Genomic DNA, 22,813 nt, shown 5'->3' with positions numbered 1-22,813 from the left:
AGCAGCACCTTCCTTGCTTGAAGTAGACTTTCAGCAGAGCTTCTCATGGTATGCCCCCACAGAAGCTGGGAGGAAGGGAGGATTTCAGAGAGAAGTTCTGTTTCTGCTGTTTCTCCCCATGCTGCTGCCCATGGCCATTGCTGGGGCTGGGCTGCAGTGTGGGATGAGCTTTGAACCGATGTGGTTGTCCCAGCCTGGAACTCAGGAGATAATGAGGGGCTCTGGAAGAGGATAGAGATGGTACCCTTACAAAACTGATGCCACTTAGAGAAAATTTTTCAGACGCTCCCCCAGCTGGTAGGGAACACTCTGTGACCATGTCAGCCAAAGAAATGCCCCAAAATCTAAAGTCTTTCTGGCACAGCACAGCAAAGTGAGCTACCAATGAAATCAGAGTGGCTTCCCATCTGGGGATGGGTCAAAAGACCCATTTCTGGATTTGCGCCGCCAATACGGGTGCTAATAGTCCATGCAGTTCACATTCCTGCATGAAAACCTACCTGATCTACTCTGCTCTTGCTGCAGGATGGCACTGTGCACCTGATCTATGGGATCCTGGAGAAACCAGTCCATTCCCTCCAAGCCATCAACATCTCTGCCATCCACAGGGGACTGCAAAGGGTGCAGCTGCTGAAGCCCAACATCACTGTCCCCGAACTTCCCAGTGACATGAAGACCATGGAGATAACGGCCCCCGACGTTGTCATTCCTAGCCAGGAGACAACCTACTGGTGTTATGTGGCAGAGCTCCCAGACAGCTTCCCCAAACATCACATTATCATGGTAAGAGGCAGGAGAAGAGGGTTGCTTTCCCCGGTGCAAGTCAGCGATTGCATTTACATTCAGGCATTCTGCAAAGCCCACCTTTTCCCTGTCACAGGGAGGCTTTCAGACCCATACATCTTCCCCAACATGTTACGGAAACATCTCTCATAGTTAATGCACCAGCCAGTAGCATCCTCATGTCTCCTAGAGAACCCCAGAATCACAAGTTTCTCAGCAGGAGGTGGCAGGGCACATGGAGCAAGTACCAAGGCAGGCTCAGAGCTGACCCCCTGCAGAAGACAGAGCCATAGCCATCAAGGACAGACCCGTGGTGGGATTATGGCACACAAGAAGCCATAAAGAATACATAAACATGGGACACGAGGGAACAGGGCTGGCAAGAGCAGGGTAGAGTGAACCAGGATGTGAATTAGCTTCTAAAAGATTAGGTATACTCAAAAAAAGGGTCAGAGACATAAATGCATCTCGTGTGCGTTGCCCAGACATGCAGCATATTCTTGGGTCATGTTCCCCAAAGGAGAAGTAGAAACCTGCAGTGCCACCAGCCTGACCGCCCATCAGAGCTGCTGGGACAGCATCATCCTAGCAGGCATGGAGGTGGCTCAGCAGATGACCTGGCACACCTAGAGGCAAAACCACACATGGGGGAGAAGGGAAAACCTGAGACAGGAGTTGAAGCGATTGCTCAGTGATTTACAGGGGAGAGACAGCACTACGAAGGAAAACTCAGAAGGAGGATTCTCTCTTCAACAGATGGTGTGAACTGAATCATCTGTGTGTAAGTAAAAAGTGCGTAACTCCTGATACCTTCCCACTGCTGCAGATCATTTCCACAGCTGGCGCTTTTAGACAGAGCCGCTCCTCAGCTTTGTTTGAATCCACTCTTTCTACCCCAAATTCCCCTCCCCGTGTCCCAAGCAGATGTCAGCTAGAAGCAAAACCTGCAGGCAGAGCTACCACAACGTGGCCAGGGCCCTCTTTAGGAAAAGACAATGTCCCCAGGGTCACCTCAGCCCTGCAAAACTGGCACAGGACTCAGTCATCACAAAGCAGACCAAGATCTTCTGCTGATCAGCTGAATCTGTTGCTGGGAAAGGGTTGAGGTGTTTCTCTATGGGGTCTGGTGGACTCTGGGTTGGTTCCAAAGCCAACCAAGCCCTCTTGGCCCTTGGTGCCTCATACCTAGAACAACCTTTCCTCCCCATCACATGGCAGAAACTGTCTTCCATTCAGTAATGGATAGCAGATGTACCTGCCTTGTGCTCCTCGTGGAGCCTGCACAGAAGGCAGTCCTCGTGGATGGGCTCTCAGCAAATGCTTTTAATGTGTTCTCATTCTTGGATGCTGCTTTGCAGTATGAGCCAGTGGTCACGGCAGGCAACGAGGCCCTGGTCCACCACATGGAAGTCTTCCAGTGTGCTTCTGAGTTCGACAGCTTCCCCCATTACAATGGGCCCTGCGATTCCAAGATGAAGCCAGAGCGGCTCAACTACTGCAGGCACGTGCTTGCAGCATGGGCCATGGGAGCACAGGTGGGTGCGAGACAGGGCCCACAGCTTTGCTCCTGGGTGCTTTCCTGCTGCCTCTCAACCCTTCCCAATCCCATCTTGGGGATGACCCATGCAGGCTGCCCCAACCCTGGTCTCTGCTGGCATTTCACCTTGTCTGGCCTCCCCATCCTCCCCCAGGATGTGTCTGAGTTTCCAGCTCACCCCAGCCCACCTCCTCAGTGCCACGCATCACTGTGATACCCTTACTCAGTGGTTATGCCATTGCATGTGCATGCCAGCATGTGAGAAACCTCCGGAAGCAAAATCAGCTCACCCAGCACAACCAAGAGCACCAGTCATGTCCCTCAGCCCATGGTGGGAGTCAGGATAATGCTCATTTTCCTTAGGCTTTTCAGCCTTTACCCCAGGAAAGCCACCCCACTTCTCCCCTACCACCCTCTTCCTCTGCTTCCAGGCTTTCTACTATCCCAAAGAAGCAGGTCTTGCCTTTGGTGGCCCTGGCTCCTCCAGATATTTGCGCCTTGAGATTCACTACCACAACCCACTGGTGTTCCAAGGTGAGTGGGTGTGCGGCGATGCCCCGTTCCCGCCCAGCAAGGTAATGGCAAAAGAGCTGGGAAACGCCAGGGATTGACACCCTGCCAGGGAGGGCTTCATACAGAAGAAAACTTGGCCAAAACCATAGCCCTGTTTGCAACTTGCATCCCAGGCAGAAAGCTGCCCCCACACGTGGTTCTTGCAAGGCTATGGCTTAAGACAACACCATTATTTAGTTGGGCTGTCCCCCTGTTTCTGTGCAAGGTGGTGGTGGGTCTGAGCTCAGAGCCATGACTTACAATGCCGAAGTCACCAGAGAGACAGCACCAGCCTGGTCGGGGATGGGGGATTTTAGATGTTGTTTTAATGGCACTCCTGCTTCGCTAACATTGGCAGGAGACACATTAAAAAAAAAGGGTTCCAAACAACCCAGTTTCTTCATTTACATAAAAACAAGTAGCTTCTTGACTACCCAAGTGTATTTTTAGGAGACCAGAGCATATGTGCTGCAGATCAATCATAGCACATTCGGCAACTCGAAAAGAAACACGGCTAAATACGGAGCTCACGTCTTTCATAATTTCTCTGCTTTTACATGTTAACCAATAGTGTCTCCCCTGTTATTCTTATCCCTGGGTGGGCTCCAGCCCAGAGACAGGGGGTTCAAAGCCAGCCTGAACCCTCCTGACCTACTGAACCTGCCCTTTCCTTTTGCTTCCAAAGCTGAGAGGCAAATGGGAGCCAGAGCTTGGTTTTTCATCTCAGCAGAGCTTGCTGCTGCCTCTACCAGGGCACACCATGGGCATGGGGTCTTCTTCAGCTCCTAGAGGGAGATTAAATGGAGCAATCTCAAATGCAAGAGAGACTAAAAGCTTTCCAAATGCAAGGAGAACTTGCTCCAGAGGGATTTCTCCTCCTGCCAGCCACCCAGTAACAGCATGGCCGTAGTTCTTTGAATGCATCAATTAGAGGACATGCAACTAGCCATGTTTCTGAGGGAATTCTTCAAAGCACCCCATGATCTTTCTTTCTTCTTTGGGCTCTCCAAAGGCACTCCTTACCTTGTTCTGCTGGAAGCAATTCAGCCTCAGGTTGGTGACCTCTGTAGGTACATGTTTGGGGCCACTTAGTAAGGACTTGCATGCAAATATCTAGGATTTAAACCCAATAAGAACAGCACACATGAAGAAGCTGTGAGTGAGAGGCTGGCATGTCTCTCCCTACACCCACTGCAGGACATTGCCATTTTTCATGCTCACCCTTGTCCCAGCAGCTGTCACTTCTCCCACAGTGACCTGCAGCCCTGTCCTCTCACCTGCCAGGTCGCCGTGACTCCTCAGGGATCCGCCTCTACTACACGGCCACCCTGCGCCGCTACGATGCCGGCATCATGGAGTTGGGCTTGGTCTACACACCGGTGATGGCCATTCCCCCGGGCGAGGACGCTTTCGTCCTTACAGGGTACTGCACCGACAAATGCACCCAGCTGGTGAGTGCCCATTCTCTCTGCCTTGGAGAAGAGAGGTTACAAATGGTTTTTCCCAGGTCCCAAACAGAAGTGATAAAACACCGAGCTCCAGGCTCCCAATTCCCATTTTTAAACTCCCCAAACCCCTTACCGTGATGTTGTGCTGGAAAGAAAATATCTGCCATATACAACAAACAGTGAGCAGCTGGTTGGGATGTGCTGAATCCTTCTCAAAGAGGCTCTCCTGGGGAGCCATCTGCTCCAGCTCCCTGGGGTACCATTCCCATAAAATTTCTGCTGAGCTGGCTGTGCCCAGCAGTGCTTTCCCCCACTGAGATGGGAACATCGGCCTCTGCTCCCAAAAAGCTCATCAAGAGCTCTCTTGGAGATTGTTTCCAAATGCCTACCTTGCTCACAGGGAAGTTTTAGCGGATATTTTTGTAGGGCCTATCCAAAAGGAACCATTTGTGCCACCACTAACGAATGCAAGGAAGTGGGCAGTGCCCAGCTCAGCTGCTCCTACTCACTTAGGGCACCACGGAGCATAAGTTGGATTTGACAGTGGACCAAGCATCTGTCCCTCTGCATGGAGCTCACTTCCCCACTGCCCCAAGGGCACAGCAATCCCCAAAACCCTCATGCAGGAACCAGAACAGGGACGACTGGTCTCAAACATGCAGCAAGGGGATGCACAAGAGGGGAGAGGGTTTGGGTGTGGAGGCTTGAGCCATTCTTCCCCCAGGCTCTGCCCGCTGCTGGTATTCGCATCTTCGCCTCCCAGCTCCACACTCACCTGGCAGGAAGGAAAGTGGTTACAGTGCTGTCCCGGGATGGGAGAGAGCGGCAAGTCGTGAACGCTGACGGACACTACAGCCCCCACTTCCAGGTATAGGGGTCTGTGTGGACAGCGGGGAGTCCCAGCTGGTTGACACCTGTGTGGGGCTGTCCTGGGCACAGCACCATGGCACGGCTCTGATGCATCCTCTTTCCTTCCCCCCAGGAGATCCGCATGCTGAAGGAAGTGGTCGCAGTTTTTCCAGTGAGTGGCTCCAAAAACCATGGTGGTTTCCAAACAGTGCAAGACCTCTGACCTTGCAGCCCTGAGACCCCAACTCCTTGCCATCCCCTCATCTCCTCCATTGCCGTCAGCCCCTGCTGCCATCTGGGACCTCCTGGGGGGCTGCAGGAAGACATCCTCCCCATGGTCCCTGGGTCATATCTGCCATCCCCTGGATGCCTTGGGGATGCTGGGGCCTTTCTCATGTGGCACTGGTGAAACTGGTGTGTGGGCAATCAAACCGTACTGGGAGCACCTAATTTAGCTGGGCTTCCTCTAGCAGAGGGAGGCTTCTTGGGGAGTGGGGTTGAGGACAAACCACTGGAGGTGCCTCCTCCCTCCTTGCTTGGTGAAAGGAGAGAAAGAGATTTGGCAGCAAATGTAGCGGAAGCAGGAAGTAAAACCAAGGCTGAGCATGCCCAGGGCTGGGTGGATGAGGAAGGATTTGGCTGTAAAGTGGAGGAGACCTCCAGGAGCCTTCACGTCCCAGGAGGATGCTCAAAACCTCAGCACCCGCTGAAACCATTCCCATGCTCTGAGGGTAGACTGCAGAGGGGGAGGCAGTTGTGCTGTCAAGTTGGGTACAGGTTTGGCAAGTCAAAAATGTTTAGGTGCTTCAGCCTTGCAGAAATTCTTAAAAAGTGAGGAAAGCAGGAAACACCATCGCCAGGGAATCTCCCTGGGGGATGCAAGTTTAGGAAGTGCTCCTGTGGCACCAGGGCTGGTGGGGAAACAGGCATTGCTACAGGGAGCACTTCCTGATTCCCAGATTTGCTGATCGGAGAGGGGAAACTCTGCACTCTCACACCTATCCGTGTCTCTGTTTGACCCCCCCAAGGGTGACGAGCTCATCACAACCTGCACGTACAACACGGAGGACCGGAGCCACGCTACTGTGGTGAGTGCAGGGGCCAGCTCCACATGGGGATGGCACCGGTTTGTACCCCAGGGGTGGAGGGGCACCCAAAAAGGGTGAACCCGGGCTGAATCGCAGCCAGAAACCAGAGGAAGAGTGGTAAAGAAGCGAGCCCATGAGGTTCTGCTGCCTGCCGCAGGGATGTCAAGGTGCTAATTGAGAAGTAGCATGTGTCACTAATTCCCATCACAAACTGTTCCTCGGGGAATTAATTGTAATTAAAGAGAAGTGGCATTTTTTGACAGTGCATGTTATTTTCTTACATCGGCAGCAAAAAAATTAAAAGAGCCTGTCAGAGGTACTATCAACAGGGACAAAGCTAAATACAGCAGAGGGATTATAGGAAATGTGCATTTTAATGTACATAACCACACGATCGAGCCTGGAAGTCTGCTCCTGTATAAAAGGTGGATAGGCAGAATGTAACTGATCCTGTGCATCTGAAGAGGTGCATACATATATATGTGTGTGTGTGTGTGTGTGTGTGTGTGTGTGTGTGTGTGTATATATATACATATGTGCATTTCTGCACATAAGGTGTGAGTTTGGTGCCTCTGCAGCCCCACTGCCCTTCCTGCTGCCCGTGCAGCCCACACCACATTTGTGTCTGTGCTGCAGGGCGGTTTTGGCATCTTGGAGGAGATGTGTGTGAACTACGTGCACTACTACCCCCAGACACAGCTGGAGCTGTGCAAAAGCGCTGTGGATCTGGGATACCTGCGCCGCTACTTCAACCTCGTGAACAGGTACAGAGCCCCTGCATGGTGGTGCTGAGGTGCGAGGGGCCATTATACTGCTTATAACCCACGGCAGACGCCAAGTGTCCCTGCCATCCCATCATCAGCGATAAGAGGGGTGAGGTGCTGACCTTGCACAGGGTGTCCTGCTCATGGAGACCCAGCTGTCCCCAAATCTTCCTCTGTAGGTGACTCCAGCACTGACTTCGGAGCCATTGCAGGCTGAGTTTCGGATAGGGAGGATTTGGTTACAGCCGGCACTGAAAGGGCAACAGTCATCTTTGCTGCGTTTCAATGTGGCGTTTCTCCTGCCCCAGGTTTAACGATGAGGAGGTCTGCACATGCCCGCAGGTCTCCGTCCCGCAGCAGTTTTTCTCCGTCCCCTGGAACACGTTCAACAGAGATGTCCTGAAATCCCTCTATGGCTTTGCTCCCATCTCTGTGCACTGCAACAAATCCTCAGCCCTTCGGTTCCCGGTACGTACAGCTTCACAGCCAGAGCTTCACAGAAAAACAAGGTAAAAAAAAAAAAAAGGAAAAAACAGCAAAAAAAGGTAAAAAGCAGCTCAGCCAAGCCATGCCATGGGGTGATGAAGGGACGGGTCAGGGCTCTGGTGCTCAAGACATGGTGGGCTCAGGGCAGGGAGCTGGAGCTGCCTGGGGACTCCAGCATCATCATTACTGAGCCCAGCCCAAACCTGGTCCTTAAAACGCTACATCCATCGCTGTGGATGTGCTCGGCCAGATTCAATTAGGAGATGCATTTGCATAAAGTAATTTTGAGACTGCTTTTGCTGAATGTTAGCACAGGGCCAGCTCCAAAACAGAGGGGAAACGTGAGGTGATTTTTAGGATTTTGTCAAATTACCTCAGGTCCCAGCAGAGCAAGTTCATTACGTGCAGCATCTGTGCAGTATCCGAACGCGGTGATCCAGCAAAACGTGAAGGATAAAGGGCTGTGAGGTCTTTAAAGAAAAACCAGGCCCAGTCATGACAGTCATGGCAATGATGGTGATGAAGCTCTAAAAACCACTCATGGTCCCTATCACCATCAGCTCCTGACACCATTCATCAGTGTAATAAACTCACAGAATATTTCTGGATCCAACATTATCCACTGCAGTGCCAGAGGATGCCAAGATGACTGCAGGGAAGACCATCAGCCTTCTGCCCCAGTAAAATCCCTTTAACAAAGTCTGCTCTGGAGGGGGCAGAAACCTTTCCAGTTCCCTGGAACTGGAGAACCTTAGCCATGCAGAGCCCTGCTGCGGGGACAGAAATGGTGCAGAAGTTTTGTGTAGCAGCAAAATTATTAATTAAACCTCTTAATTACGGCCCAAGCAACTCTCTTGATTCCAGAGAGCTTTGGGGAATGGCCAGGAGGAGACAGGAGGGGAGCAGAGCCAATGCAGGCACAAAGTGGGTCACAAGCATCGCAGTGAGGGCGCAGGAGCTGCCCCTCCTGCTCTGCTGGCATGTTCTGAGCAAGCCCGATGTTAAGACATCCCATTTATTCCACGCTGTTTCTGCCAAGAGAAAAAGCACCAGCTTCTAATTAAGCTGGTGTTTTTGCAGTTCAGTGATCCTAAGCTTGACGAGCTTTCTGGAAGGACTGAGTGCTGTTAATTATCGAGCAAAACCTCAAGGTAACACTTGTGAGCGGCTGCGGGGCTGTCCCTGTCCCCGAGTCCCCTGCACCTGCGAGGGCTTGCAGTGAACTCTGTGCTCTCTGTGTTGAGATTTCCACTCAAAAGCACTGAAAACAATTGCCAAGACACTCCAAATACCTTTGATGTACCCCAAAAGCAGGGTGCTGGCTGGGTTTGGGATTGCTCCCAAGCCCTGGAGCAGGAGCACCCTAAACACAATTAACTGTGCGCTTAGGCCTTAAGGACACGGGAAAACTGTCATTTCTTCAGCTGGTGCTTCCCTGCAATGCTGTCCCCTCTCCAGTTGCTCCCCGTGTGCTTTGGGAGGGTCCCTCCATCCCCCTGCACATTTCCCCAGGGTTTTCCTGAAGCCGGTGCAAGCTCTGGCCCATTTCGCTTGACATACTACAAGACATTTCAATCGAAAACACAAATTCAACTTCCATCTTCTCTCTGATGACTCACGGCTCTACCTCTCCTCCCCAGACCTCCCTCCTCCCTCTCCCGCTGCCACTCATCAGTCTCTCGCCGCCGTTTCCGCATGAGCGCGCAGCCGGCAGCCAAACCCTCCCATCACCTCCCCAGAGCTCAGCCCCCCTTCACCCTCGCCTCCCCCGGCCACTAACCCAGACCAACACCTCACATCTGAGCTGGCTCCTGCCCAGCGGGCTCAGCCCTCAGGGAATTGCATCTTGCAGGGAGCATCCCCAAAACAAGGTGCCCCCGTGCGTGCACAGAGCTGGGGGCTTCATCCTGGCCGTGGTCACCTTAAGCTCTGATGGCTTCCCCAGCTCTGCCCCGTGGCACCTCATCCATCTTGCAGCAGCTGCACATCCGTGCTGCCATGCTGCAAATCACTGAATCATTTGGTTGGAAAAGACCTTTAAGATCATCAGGTCCAACCATAGCCTGTCTGCTACAAAACCACATCACTATGCACCTTATCAAATGTCGCCTCCAACCAACCTTCCTGCCCGAACCTGGTAGAGGGCATTTTCTGGGGCTGGGCTGAGAGCACGATGGGTCAGTGGGACTCCTTGGTTTGAGTTGACTCCATCTGATTTATTTGGTGGGTGACACTTTCTGGGGTGGAAACCCCCTAATTGTGGTAGGTTTTCAGAACATGGTGCACTGCAGACATCTGTACTGCTAAGGGGATGTGTAGGTGCTTCTACAATACAAATAATTAGTACTGCCTCGTAGGAAAACATCCTGGCTTGGGCTAGAGACACTTCAAATATTAAAAGATCATTTCATTTTTACAAGCAGGGAGAAACATGGAGTCTCCAATTACCCGAAACCACGACTTGGTCTCATGGTGCCAATCTCTTTTGCAGGGCGAGTGGGAGAAGCAGCCGCTTCCCATCATCACCGAGCGGCTGCGGGAGCCGGTCCCTCACTGCCCACCCACCTCGGGGTCCCAGCCTGCGGCCCCCATCCCCCTCAACCTGAGTGAGCTCCAGAGGGACTGACCCGATGCCCACTTCCTCCACCGTGATGGAAAGCGCCTCCAGGTAGGAGTATCCTCAGGGAACATCATCCCATGTCTCTCCTGGATCCCTGCCTGCACAGCGATGCCCTGGCCCCTGCCTGTGGAGGGGGTTAGGGCTCATGAGCAAGAGTTCAGAAAGTACTCTGGAAATGGAAAGTGCTATATTTAGTGCGTTATTAGTAATCCTGGCTCTGAGTAATGCTGCTTTCCGCCCCCAGAATAATAACGTGGAGGTTTGCTATTGTGTCGAACCCAGCACGGCCCCAGGGTGGAGGGGGGAGAAGGCGGCTTTCCCGCAGAGAAACTGAGGCACGGAGCAAAGACCTGCGTGGGAGCAGCATACAAGCCTTCCCAGTGCCCCATGGTCCCGTTGAGCTCAGGATAGCTCCATGAGCATGCTCCTATGCTGGCATCCATGGGGGGGATGGAGGGAGGGAGGGATGCTGTGATGCCCACCTCGCACTCGCCTCCCCGCTGCAGGGACTGTAGCTCCCCACCGCGCTCCTCCTCCCACTCCTCCGTGCTAGGGACTATTTGTCTTGATGCCACCAGACGCCAATGGCTGGGAACAAATGACACCTCTGCAATGGGGTTTAGAAAGGGGGAGGGACATGGGAGGGAAAGACAAACCTTTTGGCAGGAAAAAAGACTCCGTTAAATACCTAAATGTAAAAAAAAAATAAAAAAATAAAACAATTGTTTTTTGCTGTTGAGCTCCAAAGGGAAAATACTCAGGAGAAGCAGAGGAGAGGCCATGGTGCTGCAGAAGAGCCTGGAGGCCTCGGTCCTTGCTGCCCCAGGGTGGGTGGGATGCAGGACAGGGCAGCAGCCAAAATCTGCCCTCCCAGGCACCTTGGGTTGAAGTGAAAGTCTCAGGTCAGGGTGCTGTGGGTCAGAAAGGCCTTTTTGAAACAAAACATCACCTTCGTGGCACACGGTAGGTCCTTGGTGTGGTGAGGAGGCAGCATGCTTGGTCCCTCGTTTATCCCCAAGTCAAATGGATGGGGCTGCAGCCACCCACTACTCTGCCCATTGCCTGAACCAGGGAGTGTAATCACCTCCTATTTGGATAAAAACTCATCCCAATCTTGGTTTTTTTTATGTTTCCAGTAAAAGCAAAGCATGTGGCACTCATTGCATGAGACTAAGGAATTGCAACTGGCTCTAGAGGGGATATAAAGCAAGCAAATCTAGTCAAGGGAAATAAAGTGAAAAGCATGCAGTGTGGTTATTTCTTAAGACAGGTGAAAGCTTCAGCAGTGCCCAGGCCCTTGCTGTGTTGCTGAAGATGGAGTTCAGCAAGGGATTCAGAGCAAGGATCGGTTACAGCAATGGGCTGGGAGCAGCCGCCCCTTCCCTTTAGCAGCCAGGGGGTCACGGGCTGTGTCCAAGTAACGGAAAACCTTCTCTGAGGCCCCCAAGAGCTGCTCAGCCTCGGCGTGCAACCCCCTCCTCATTGGGAGCCACCTTCAAGGTGACCTTTGGGAAGATGCCAGCAGAGCAGATGGGACCACAGAGTCACCAGGGGCCAAGGGCAGTTTACACAAGGTGAGTTTACACCACGGTGCTGAGCTGGTCCTGCCTGACACACAAACACAAACCACACTGGCAAAGCAGCCATTGGCCAAAACACGTTAATCAAATTCTTTTTTCTTTCTCCTACAAGTTCAGAGGCCACGCACACACACACAGCAAGGACCCATGCTCCAGCAGTGCTTGCCTTTGGGAGTTTCTTTAATTCTCTAGGGAACAACATGAGAATCTCTCCCAAGTTCAGCATCAAGGGGCTGCACGGCACTGCCACGTTTTCCTCATTTCAAACCCAGGAGCACCAACACGGTCCCACTGTCATGGCCGAAACCTGGGATTTGCCTTTACTTTTGCCCTCCCACAAAGGGACTGGGCTGGGGAGGATCAACCTTCCCTGCCTTTCACACAGCCATTGCTCACCAAGACAGCATTTAAGCACCAGAAACAAAATCGAAGCAGGCACTGAACGTTTTGCAACCCAGAGTTGATTTTTTAAAGGGCCTTTGGTGCCATTTACCATTGAAGGCAACAGAAGTTGGTGCTTAAACTGTCTCTGAACTTTGGAGCCACAAGGAAACACTTTGGCAAAGTGGAACTTGAAGCTCCATCTGTGACTGGAGCAAAATGGGATGCAGAGATGAACCTGCACCTCCAAAGATGGGAAGAACAACCCTGGAAACCTCCTGGGTTAAACCAAGGATGCAGAAGAACCCTGCAGAGGGCAGAGCATCCATGGTGTGAGCCTGGGCGATGGCCCTGAGCACCCCTGCCCCTTCCCATCACAGCCCCCACCCCAGCACCAGGTCCCCAGGGCACAACCAGGTCAAGGTGACCCCCAATAGAGCAGGGACAGATGCAGCAAGGGACCGCAGAGACGGAGGGTTTGGAGGCTACAGCTGTATTAACAGCAGAGTTAGCTGAAAAAATTTCCAGGCAGTGTGAAACTACGTTTTGGGGGAAAGGGTTTGCAGCAAAGTGAAAAATTGAAACCATTTCATTTGCAGTCTAGCAAAACACTGTTTTCAGGCCAATTAACCCAAGGAAAAGAATGATTGCTGTAGTGGTACTGCTTCATTTAAAAACAAAGGTACAAAATCTTTGCACTTTTTGAATGTCTCCTCCTCTTCTCCTAAAATTTGACCCAATTTTGCTTGATGAGTTTGCTGCAGACGTTTACCCCGGAGCCAGCTGGGGCACACAGGGGCCAGGAATTGAGCCAGCAGCTCCTAATGGCACCTTCCCTCTCCCCATCCCGGTGCCCGCAGCTGCACTCTCAGTAAAAGCCTTTCACTCGCTTGTTGTCCGGGTCAAACGGGGACTTGGTGTGCGCTCGGGCAGGGTAGGTCACTCCCATCCGCTCCAGCTCGTAGCTGCCGCTCTTCACAAAATCCAGTGAGACCTGCAGGGCAAAGCCATGGCAAAACCCCTGTGAGGTGTTGAGAGGCACTGATGGAACACCAGTTTCTCCCACCATCCCAGCCCCATCACTGGGCAGGCTCCCACGCCACCCCACGGATCTGCTTCCTGCAGAAAATCTGGCTCTGCCATCCCAGGAGGATGCACAGATAAAAGCAGGTTTTTAAAAGCACTCAGCTAAAAAAAAAATAAAAAGAACGCAGTATTTAATTTTTTTGAGAGTTCGGGTTTTTTTCCACCCCCTGTGGATGTTTTCAATGGCACCCAGCACAAGTCAGGAGGGGACTGTCCCCCTGCCACCTCCATCACACTCCCTGGGCAAGGGGAGCAGTTGGGAGAACGAGATGTGATGGAGCAGAGAGAGAAATGGATGAAAAGTCAAGGCAAGCAAGAGGATGAAAGCACAAGCATATGCATTGCTCCTGATTTGCAACAGGGAGCGTCCCTGGGGACGTCAGCCACAGTCCTCTGTCCCCACACAGGTTCCCTGGCCTCTGCCTACAGCACGCTGCTTAATGAGGGCATCTGATTTACTATCCAGGAGCCTCCCGTGGTTAATTAAGAGCCTGCTGTGTTCCTATTGGGCGTTGCTCCCTGTAACATAAGTTAATTCACTGCTGCAATTAAATACTCAGTTGCAATTAACATCTGAGAGAGCGATTGAGCCAGAGAGCATCACCAGGGCTCTGCAGAGTGACAGCCGGTGAGATGGACCAAGCCACCGAGCCACAGCATCCCTCAGTCTCCAGCCTCTTTTATGGAGGAAGCATGGAGGGCTGCTCCATCTCTCTCCCTTGTGCATACAGCTTCAAAACCAAACAAGTGATACACTGCCCCTACAACAAGCCCCTGTTGTGGGGAAGAAGGCCCAGCCATCCCTGGAGACTGGTGGCGGCATGGGGTCTGTACTCACTGGGCCCCCCGCAGGGTCACGGATGTAGCCATAGGCGATGGTTTTGTCGATGGCAAACCCAAAGTCTGCCCGACGGATGTGGCCGACCACCTTGCCATCCCGCCAGATCGCCTCCAGGCCAAACATTGGCACCCTTCTGCAAGGAAAAGGCAGAGCCCCCATCAGCAAAGCCCACACATCAGGACCCCATGGGGCAGAGGGCCTTGGGGGGACCAGACCCCAGCTTCATTAACCTCCCTGCACTGATCCCAGGCAAAGCCCCTGCAGCCCAATTTGCAAAATCCCCCACTGTTTCGGATGAAACAAGATAAACCCACTCCCCGTCACACTGCTTCCAGCTCCCATTAAACATCCAGCAGGGAATTTGTGGTGGGATTTAAATTAGAGCTGGAATTAGACCGTGGAAAACGGTGGAGCTGGCTCACAACTGAGCTCCACGTGCGTGCCTGGGTGCAGGGATGGATGGGGATGGGTGAGCGCCACTAGTGCTGGGTGCTGCCCAGCACGGAGAGGAGCCTGGCAGTGGTACTGGGTACTCACTCCTCGGTGGTGAAGCAGACGAGGCGGCGGAAGATGCCCTTGGCTTTCTGAGCCTCCACAGCCTCCCGGCCCAGGAATGGGATGCTGGATTTGAGCTTGCAGGTGAAGGCCAAGCCTGCTTCTAGTGGGGTGTCATCGGGGCGCAGGTCTGCGTGCCAGTGCCTGTACCCTGCAGAGAGCAAGCGTTGAGTCACCGAGTCTCCCATTCCCATGACAGCAAGCCCAGGGTGAGCAGGGAAGCCCAGGAGACCATAGCATCACTCTTGCCTCTTGGTCACCCTTGGTGATCCTGATTCACCTTTCTCGATGCTGAGGCTGTCGATGGCTCTGTAGCCGGCGTTGGTAATGCCGTGTCGGGCCCCTGCCTGCATCACTGCCTGGTAAACCTTCACGCAGTCCCCCTTGGGCACGTGCAGCTCCCAGCCCATCTCACCGACGAACGACAACCTCATGGCACGGACCTGTGAAATGCAAGAGGGCAAATATCCCCCGTGGATGGAGCCACATGCACCAGCGTCCCTTCATCCCCAGCCAACCCCAGCATCCAGGAGGGATGGCCCATAGGCAGAGGGGGCTATGTCCAGCACCCCCTGGCCACTGATCCCAGTGCTGTCACACCAGCCTGGGGTTAGCTGTGATGCTCCGGCTCCAGCCAGGCTTTTGTCTCCCTCTGCCGATCCACTGATGGCAGAAGAAAGCCCTGGCACCCACAGCCCTGAGTCTCCCCGGATCTGCCATATCAGCCTGTCAGATGAGGAAGCCGGTCCCCAGAGGGACCTGTCCTGCTTTGGGGCACTTTGAGGCTGCTGTGCCCCATGGACGTGTCCCACTTGGTGTGGTGCTCCCATGGGAGAGGCACCCAGAGGCCCTACACTTGCCCAGGGGATGCTTAGGTTTCCCCCAGTGAAGGCTGTGCCCCAAAGCATTACTCTCTGCTGCCAAATTAGCTCAACACTGAATGCACAAAGACCTGAAGCGGAACAAGCAGATCAGCACAGGGGACTCGGTGCTTCTCGGGGGAAGCCTCATCCTTGGAGATCTCCCTCCCTTCCTGCCTTCCTGCCTGCACTCCCAGGGAAAGGAACATGGGACTGCCCTGCCTGTGTCCCCCCCTGCGTGCCTGCATACTCCCATTGTCCCCACTGAACCTGTCTGCATTCCCAAAGCTTTCCAGGCCAATTGGGACCACTCTGGCTTGGGCACCTTCCCTGGAGATGCCCCTTGAGTCTGAGCTGTGTTTCCCTCTGCTTCATCCCTTCAGTTTCCTTTGCTTCCTCCTCCACAAAACCCCCTCTGGTTCATCCCTTTGGATGCACATCAACTGCAAATGCATCCCTCGCTTTGGGAGAGGGATTAACTCAGAATTTCAAACCAAATCGTGATCTGCAGTCTTAAAAAAAAGCAGTTTTCAGCTAGGAAGAGACTCCCAGGCTGGTTCTGTTGGCCAGGCACGCTCAGCAGCTTTGGGGTTGCTTTGCCCATACTGGCTCTGCAAAAATAATGTCCTCAAGCAGAGTCTGGGGCAGCTTTTAAGACACCTTAACCTTAACAGAAGTGGGGAGGAGGAAGGAAAGCCACAGCTATTGGGAATTTATTTTGAGCCTCCTCATAACACAGCAAAGCACAAAAGCAATTGCTTTTCAAGATGCACAGACATGAGGGGCGCGCAGAAGCTTTTTTCACTCCACACAAAGGTGTCACCTCATTAGGGAACAGCCAGAGATCAAGCGGCTGCAGTCAGCTCCCATCTCCATCATGGCAGGAGATGCTCTGGGGATTGACAGGCAACTTCCTGGCTCATTAACCCGCAGCTAAAGCACGCTTTACTTTCAGGAGCAAGTTACTCCTAGGAGAAAACTTCCACTCAAACCACGGCTGCTCCAGGGGAGCGGGCATCCTGGTGAGAGCCACGTCCCATGGAAAAGAGGCGTTCCCAGGAAAATTAGTGTATCAGTCACTTGCACAGGCAGGGGCTGGGGGTTGCATCCTTGTGTTTGTACCCCAGGCAGGGGTAGGCACCCCACTGCAGGGGCCAAGGCGGGTGTCAAGTGCTGGGTTCAGCCACTCCAGTTGGTTTTCTGCTAAATTCCCCAAGGAACAGATTTTTATGTTAGATTTCAACTGGAGCTATGAAATAGCATCAATGCCTCGGTCTTTCAGCAGCAATTCAAAAGCATTTTAAGTATTCTAGAAAATGAAAACCTGAACTTTACCCCGTATCCAGCAGTGAAATTCAAAGGGGGACCTTTCTCTGCCATCCAATACAATGAGAGATGCTATATATAAACTCACAAACCAATCGGTAATTTCCAGAGTCATTAACTCTGCTGGAGCTCTCCTTTCACTCCAGCTGATTTTGTTCAACTACTGAGTTAATGCATGAAAATCTCAGCGATAACTTCTTAAAGATGTTGGGTTCAGTTTAATCCCCCTGGAAGGCAATAATATCAGCAAAGGCTTCAGGTCCTGAGCAACCTCTCCTACTCTAATTTCGGCGTGGGATGGAGTCCCTGGCAGCAAGCAGAGAGACCTCTCCTCCCCAAGCCCAGAGCCCTACATTTTCCTACATTCAGGGTATTTACACCCAAAAGAAGCCACCAAATTTCTACCAACTATTTATTCCTCGCAGGACCGTATTAATTTTTATAAACTTGAAATGCAAATAAACAAATCACGCTCTTGAAGACGGGAACACTTCTACACCTGTCCCGGGGGATAAGTAGATTATTACCAGATGTTATCGGCTTGCCACGAGTGTGACGGGGAGGACGTGGGGAGGGTTATAACTCACAGGTGGAGACTGAAATACAACGCATGGGATACCCTTCAACCATGGATTGGCCTTTGGGACCCTGTGTCACTGCCCTCCGCTAAAGTACATTGAGTTTTTGGTATGCTGATGGTGATGGTTCAGAGAATTCATCCAAGTTGAGCAAAATCAGTGGCTTTGTTAAACCACCCTAAACCCTGGTCAGACTCCTGCTCACAGATCAAGTAGCCTTAGTTTGATTTAAGAGCAATCCCTTCAGCAGCCAGCTGCATTCGAATTAAAGCCACTTTAATTCCCAATGAAAAGTGTCCGCACGCGGCTTAACCCAATTTCATCAATATCCAGCCTGCCTCCGGCTCCCTGTTTTCCTGCTGCCTTTTACAAGATTTACTGCTGCACCTTCGCCCTCTTCATCTCTCATCAGACATCGGATTGGGAGCCAGAGCAAACCCTCAACACATTCCCTTGCCACCTCCGAGCGATGCCACCCAATGTGTTAAACCCATCACTGCAGGTCCTGGCAGAGGTGCATGGTGCATCTCCCGTGGCTTGCTGAGCACTGGCACACTCAGGACAGCATGTGCATACCTGCCCCTGTGCACTGTGGGGGGCAGGAGCCAGCCAGCACCCTCAGTGCAAAACCAGCACACCAGTGGTGCTGGTTTACACCATAACCCCAAAGGGCTCCTCATCCCCTCACTCTGAGGCTTAGCCAGAGGTGTTAGTGCAGAGCATTGCCATTTCTGTGCTTTTCTTGCATAACCGCTGACGCGAGGCTGGGCAAATGCAGGATGATCTGTGCTTGTACAGAAAGCTTAAGGTTGTCAGACTTCTACTGTGATCAAACCCACTGGCTCTGCAGGCTGCCCAGTCCTTACTGCCAGCACTTGACACATCTTACATTAAATCATCTCTATTTCTTGTTATGAGTAAGGGGAAAAGGAGGGGATCTAGAACATCAAATAAATCTATCATCAATGCTTGCCCCTAATCTATGAGAGGTGGCTCATGTTCCTTCAGCAGTGCTGCAAAGCCATAAGTCACCATGACCCTTCATGTTCAAGTTCAGCCCTGGCTAGGACACACTCAGAGAACAGGCTGGCAGCTGGGATGCAATCAGGGAGGAAAATATCCCAGGTTTTGGCCTTTTCCAACAAAAAAAACCCCATCAAAACCTCTCAGCTGCCCACTGAGCAATGCGGAGGCAGACAGGTTCCCTGGCAGGGGATGCTCAGCTGCGCAGGCTGGTGGGCGGTTGCCCCAGTGAAGAGACATCCAGGGGAGCTGGGGACAAGCCCCATCCTACCGTGCATCCTGCGGCCGTGGTGAGTTTGTGGGTGGAGAAGGGGAAGGCCTCGTTGCTGAGGTCAGTGTCGAGGACTTCTTGGAGGACGACGCGGCTGTCAGAAAACAGCAAAGCCACCGTGGTGAAAGAACGCAGCTTGCCAGACTGCTCTGAAGGTTATCACTAAAATTTGCTTTCTCATCTTGTTGGCAAGACAGACTGCTCCCTCTGAAGGGGAGTTGGCGTGGGTGATAACGCAATGTCGTGAGCGCCTCGAAAGAAATGCCAGTTCCCCAGCAAACAGAGAATTGCTCCAGTCAGGCCATTGCCTGGTGCTGTGGAGCTTGTACCTTGCCCTGCCCAACAACAGAGACCTGGCCTGCTTCTGAGGCATCCCTCCATCCATCACCTCCACCCCTGCATCCATCCATCCATCTCTGCATCCCTCCCTGCATCCCTCCATCCATCACCCTCAACCCTTTCTGCATCTCTCCATCCCTGCGTCCCTCCCTCCCTGCATCCTTCCATTCATCACCTCCATCCCTCCATGGTCAGGTTGCAAGGACAGGTCTGCGATACTCTCGCCACCCTCACCTCAGAGGCCCCTGGATGCTCATCATGCCCAGCTCCTCTGAGCAGTCGAGGAGTTTGCACTGGAGCTTCATGTCCTGCAGCACAGTGGTGATGTGTGACCAGTTGTGCTGAGCCACGGCCCCGCCAATCGCCAAGTAGTAGCCATCCCCTGAAAAACACCCCCCAGCAGCCTTTCAGGCTCAAAATCAATTGGGCTGGGGGCAATGCCCAGCTCAGCTTGGGGCTGGTTTTGCTCTCCAGAGGCTGAGCTGCAGCTCTGAGCCTCTCCAGCTTTCACAGCCCAGGGAGGACCATCAAGAAAGTGGGGGATAAATAGTGCTGGGACAAAGGGGGGCTTTGGGGCTCTGCTGACACCCACACTGCCTTTTGCTTGTGGGGCTTAGCACGGTGAAAACCAAATGATCACTAAAACCTCAAAGAAGAAAAGCTTAAAAAAGCTGTTTGAGCCCTGGAGGTGCCTCTGTGTGTGTAAGCATCACAGGAAAAGAAAAACCTCTTTGCTTCTTGAGACCAACAGCAAAAGCATCTGCTCTTTTGTCCCAGTACAGAGTGGATGCCAAAGTGCAGAGGGAGCTGGGAACTACAGCGGGGAGCAAGAAGGGGTACAGCGACCGGGCCATAACCAGTGCAAGAAGCTGTGCTCTATACGAGGAGGAATTTCCCCTCGTCAGTAATCCTGGGTGGAAAAATCCCTGAGGATGGGGTTTGAGAGCTGATTAATACATAATAAATCTTCCCTCTGTCTTCCCGCCACTACAAAATCGCCCTCTGATAATCTGTCATGACAGTAAGCGCAGCCACCTACTGTAATTGGAAAAATAGACTTGGCTGCGATTAAACTCCTCCATCACCCGACAAACCCTGCAGCTCTGCCATCCACTTCCCGTCACCCTTCTGCCCTTCACAAGCACTCCAGACAGAAGGGATGCGGGAGTCACCCACAGGGAGGAAAGAGTTCCCCAACATTCAGCCACCACAGGGCAAAGGTGAGATTGCACCCACGACACCCACCACTGTGGGGCTGGGGGCTGCATTGCCACAGGGTCCCTCCCAAAATGCAGGTGACACTGTGTGTGTCACTGAGAGCTCAGTGCCCTCCTCTGCTGCTGCCTAATGCCATTCCTGCCCCTGGGGCTGACTGCTCTGCTCCACTTCAATTCCTCTTTATTGCAGCTGATAAGGACCTGGGGAGAGGTCAGAGACGCCAGCCGGGGTTGGATAAACCCAATAACATCGATGAGCAGCACGGGGCCCCAGGGACAAGGGGGATAATTGGGTTAGAGGGAGCGAGGGGTGGAAAAAGCCAGGTGGCTGCCATTAGGTAAATGCAATCATCCTCACGCCTGTGGCCCCCCAGGCATGGTGGGCACGGAGGAGATGGTGGGGGGACTTGGAGCAAACCTGCTGCCGTGGAAAGGTCTTTGTGTGCATTGACACAGCTGAAAAAGGCAGTGGGAGAGGCTGGGACACTCCAGCCCCCAGAAATGCACCCGACTCCAGCATTCCTGTGCTCAGAGTTTTACCTTCAAATTTAGGGGCCAGGGGGGAGGCTGGGTCCCCAGGGTTGATCCGGCTCACGGTCATGTCACTCTCCACGCCACCCCTTTTGTTCAGCATGCAGGTGTAGACAGTCGAGCCTGGGGAAGGAGATGGGTACCACTGCCCATCAGACAGCCCCAGTACAGAGCCATGGCCCCACAGAGGGAGAGGAGGTATCAGGAAGATTTGTCCTCATCAGTACATCAACTGCCTAGGGATGCCCTGACCAACCCTGGATGTCCCAGCACCAGGAGAGCTGTGATGCTTTTTGCCATTGAGAACTGTGTGAGGAGCTACATCCTTGGAAATGCCATAGCCTGCCTCCCAGTCCCAGAGAACGGAACAGCTTCACCCCATGAAAACCATGTCTGGCAAGGGTTGTGCTCGATTTGCTCTGGTACCCATCACATCTCTAGCTGTGAGCCACAGCTGGGGCCAAAGGGCCAGGCCCCCCCTCCCTCAGAGCACATTTGCTCCTGGAAGCCAGCATCTGGTAAGGATGGGGAAAGCAGTGGTTCTCGCATGCTTCCCATACCCTCTGCTAAAGCAGCATTTAAAAGAAAAGCCAGTTTGGGCCCCCCCTGGTTTGTTATGGTGTAAGATGGGATTTCCCAGGGCAGTGCACAGTCAAAACAGGGGGTGCCGAGCTGGTACCTGGTGCTTTGCTCACATCGGCAGTGAACAGCCAGTTCGCTGCTTTCGTTGCTTCAGGACCAACCAGGTAGAACTTCCCAAAATAAGACATGTCGAAGAGAGCCAGGGCATTTCTACACGTTAAGCACTCATTCTTGATCTACAATGAAAGCAAATGCACCACTGAAGCTGAGCCATATTCTCACTCCACAAATAAACACATACATAAAACCTATTTATGTAATGGGAAACAATACCAGGATGCTCTCCTATGTCTTTAAAGGCTGTAGAGCTTCAAAGCACTACTGAAAAATCAGGTGTTAAATGGAGCAAGCCTGTCAGGCCATTCTGTATGCTCAGTCCTATTCCTCACCTCACTAACACAGTGACAGTTATCAATAATAACAGTTAAATATTATCAAATTGTGGTTTTCCCTGGAGCTGGTCTCAACTCTTTCATTTGGGAAAGCAGCAGTAAAATCCCCATGGCCTCTCCACTGAGGTTTCCAAGCGCGGGCCACACATTTCTCTTTACCTTTATGAAACACTTTTCCTAGTTTTGGGCAAAGCTTGCTGCTTCCCCTACTGCAAATCTCACCAACTCTACCCAAAGCAGCAGTGTGGCACAGGCTCTGCTGCCTCTAACCCCATCTGGCTCCAGATGTGCCCAGTTGTTTTGGCTGGGGGGAACTACCCCCCCTTCACTCACAATGTGATGGTGAGGGGGGAAGTCAAAGGTGTACTCATCCCCCAGCAGTCGGTTGTAGGTGTAGTCCCTGTGGCGCTCCCGGCCGTACGCACCGTAGTAGTCATAATCCAGGACCTGGGGGGAAAAGCAGGGGAACGGGGGCAGTGAGGAAGATGGTGTGAGGCTGAAGTCGAGGGGCTAACTACCCCCCCTTCACTCACAATGTGATGGTGAGGGGGGAAGTCAAAGGTGTACTCATCCCCCAGCAGTCGGTTGTAGGTGTAGTCCCTGTGGCGCTCCCGGCCGTACGCACCGTAGTAGTCATAATCCAGGACCTGGGGGGAAAAGCAGGGGGACGGGGGCAGTGAGGAAGATGGTGTGAGGCTGAAGTCGAGGGGCTCCTGCCAGTCACATTCACCCCATACCAGGAGAGGAGCGCTTCCACTCAGGATCTGTCCACAGTGATGGGTCCCCACCCCAGCATCCCTGCCCATGGTGATGGGTCCCCATCCCTGCATCCCTGCCCATGGTGATGGGTCCTATGGTGATGGGTCCTCACCCCAGCATCCCTGCCCACAGTGATGGGTCCCCACTCCAGCATCCCTGCCTGCTGCTCTTCAATTTATAGAAGCGAGATCGGTGCCTCTTGTTTGGGGACATTGCAGGCAGATGCTGCCTGTTGGAGAGGACAAGCAGATAGACACACACAGTATGCACATGCAGATATCCCTCTTACCACTATTAAACTGATA

At 52.8% G+C, this 22,813-nt stretch overlaps 2 protein-coding genes across 2 annotated transcripts in view; one reads left to right on the top strand and one right to left on the bottom strand.

Moving 5' to 3' along the window:
- Positions 1–10,133, top strand: part of DBH (dopamine beta-hydroxylase (dopamine beta-monooxygenase)) — a 13,660-nt gene extending 3,527 nt beyond the window's left edge. Inside the window, 10 exon segments of the mRNA XM_010185285.1 lie at positions 526–783; positions 2,142–2,318; positions 2,752–2,854; positions 4,157–4,323; positions 5,045–5,188; positions 5,303–5,341; positions 6,198–6,257; positions 6,894–7,021; positions 7,330–7,489; positions 9,999–10,133. Of these exon segments, the coding sequence (XP_010183587.1) occupies positions 526–783; positions 2,142–2,318; positions 2,752–2,854; positions 4,157–4,323; positions 5,045–5,188; positions 5,303–5,341; positions 6,198–6,257; positions 6,894–7,021; positions 7,330–7,489; positions 9,999–10,133 (1,371 nt within the window).
- A 2,823-nt stretch (positions 10,134–12,956) lies between these two features.
- On the bottom strand, positions 12,957–22,396 carry LOC104541275 (sarcosine dehydrogenase, mitochondrial-like; the record flags this gene model as incomplete). The annotated part of the gene is made up of 9 exons (XM_010185286.1): positions 12,957–13,082; positions 14,013–14,148; positions 14,553–14,721; positions 14,851–15,013; positions 18,629–18,722; positions 19,202–19,349; positions 20,725–20,838; positions 21,395–21,533; positions 22,283–22,396. Coding segments are annotated over 9 exons (1,203 nt in total), but the record flags the coding sequence as incomplete, so codon positions are not given.
- Between the last annotated feature and the right edge of the window lie 417 nt (positions 22,397–22,813).

Source organism: Mesitornis unicolor, unplaced genomic scaffold (genome assembly GCF_000695765.1).
Source record: "Mesitornis unicolor isolate BGI_N332 unplaced genomic scaffold, ASM69576v1 scaffold41775, whole genome shotgun sequence".
NCBI lineage: Eukaryota > Metazoa > Chordata > Aves > Mesitornithiformes > Mesitornithidae > Mesitornis > Mesitornis unicolor.
This window is presented reverse-complemented; position numbering and strand designations above follow the sequence as displayed.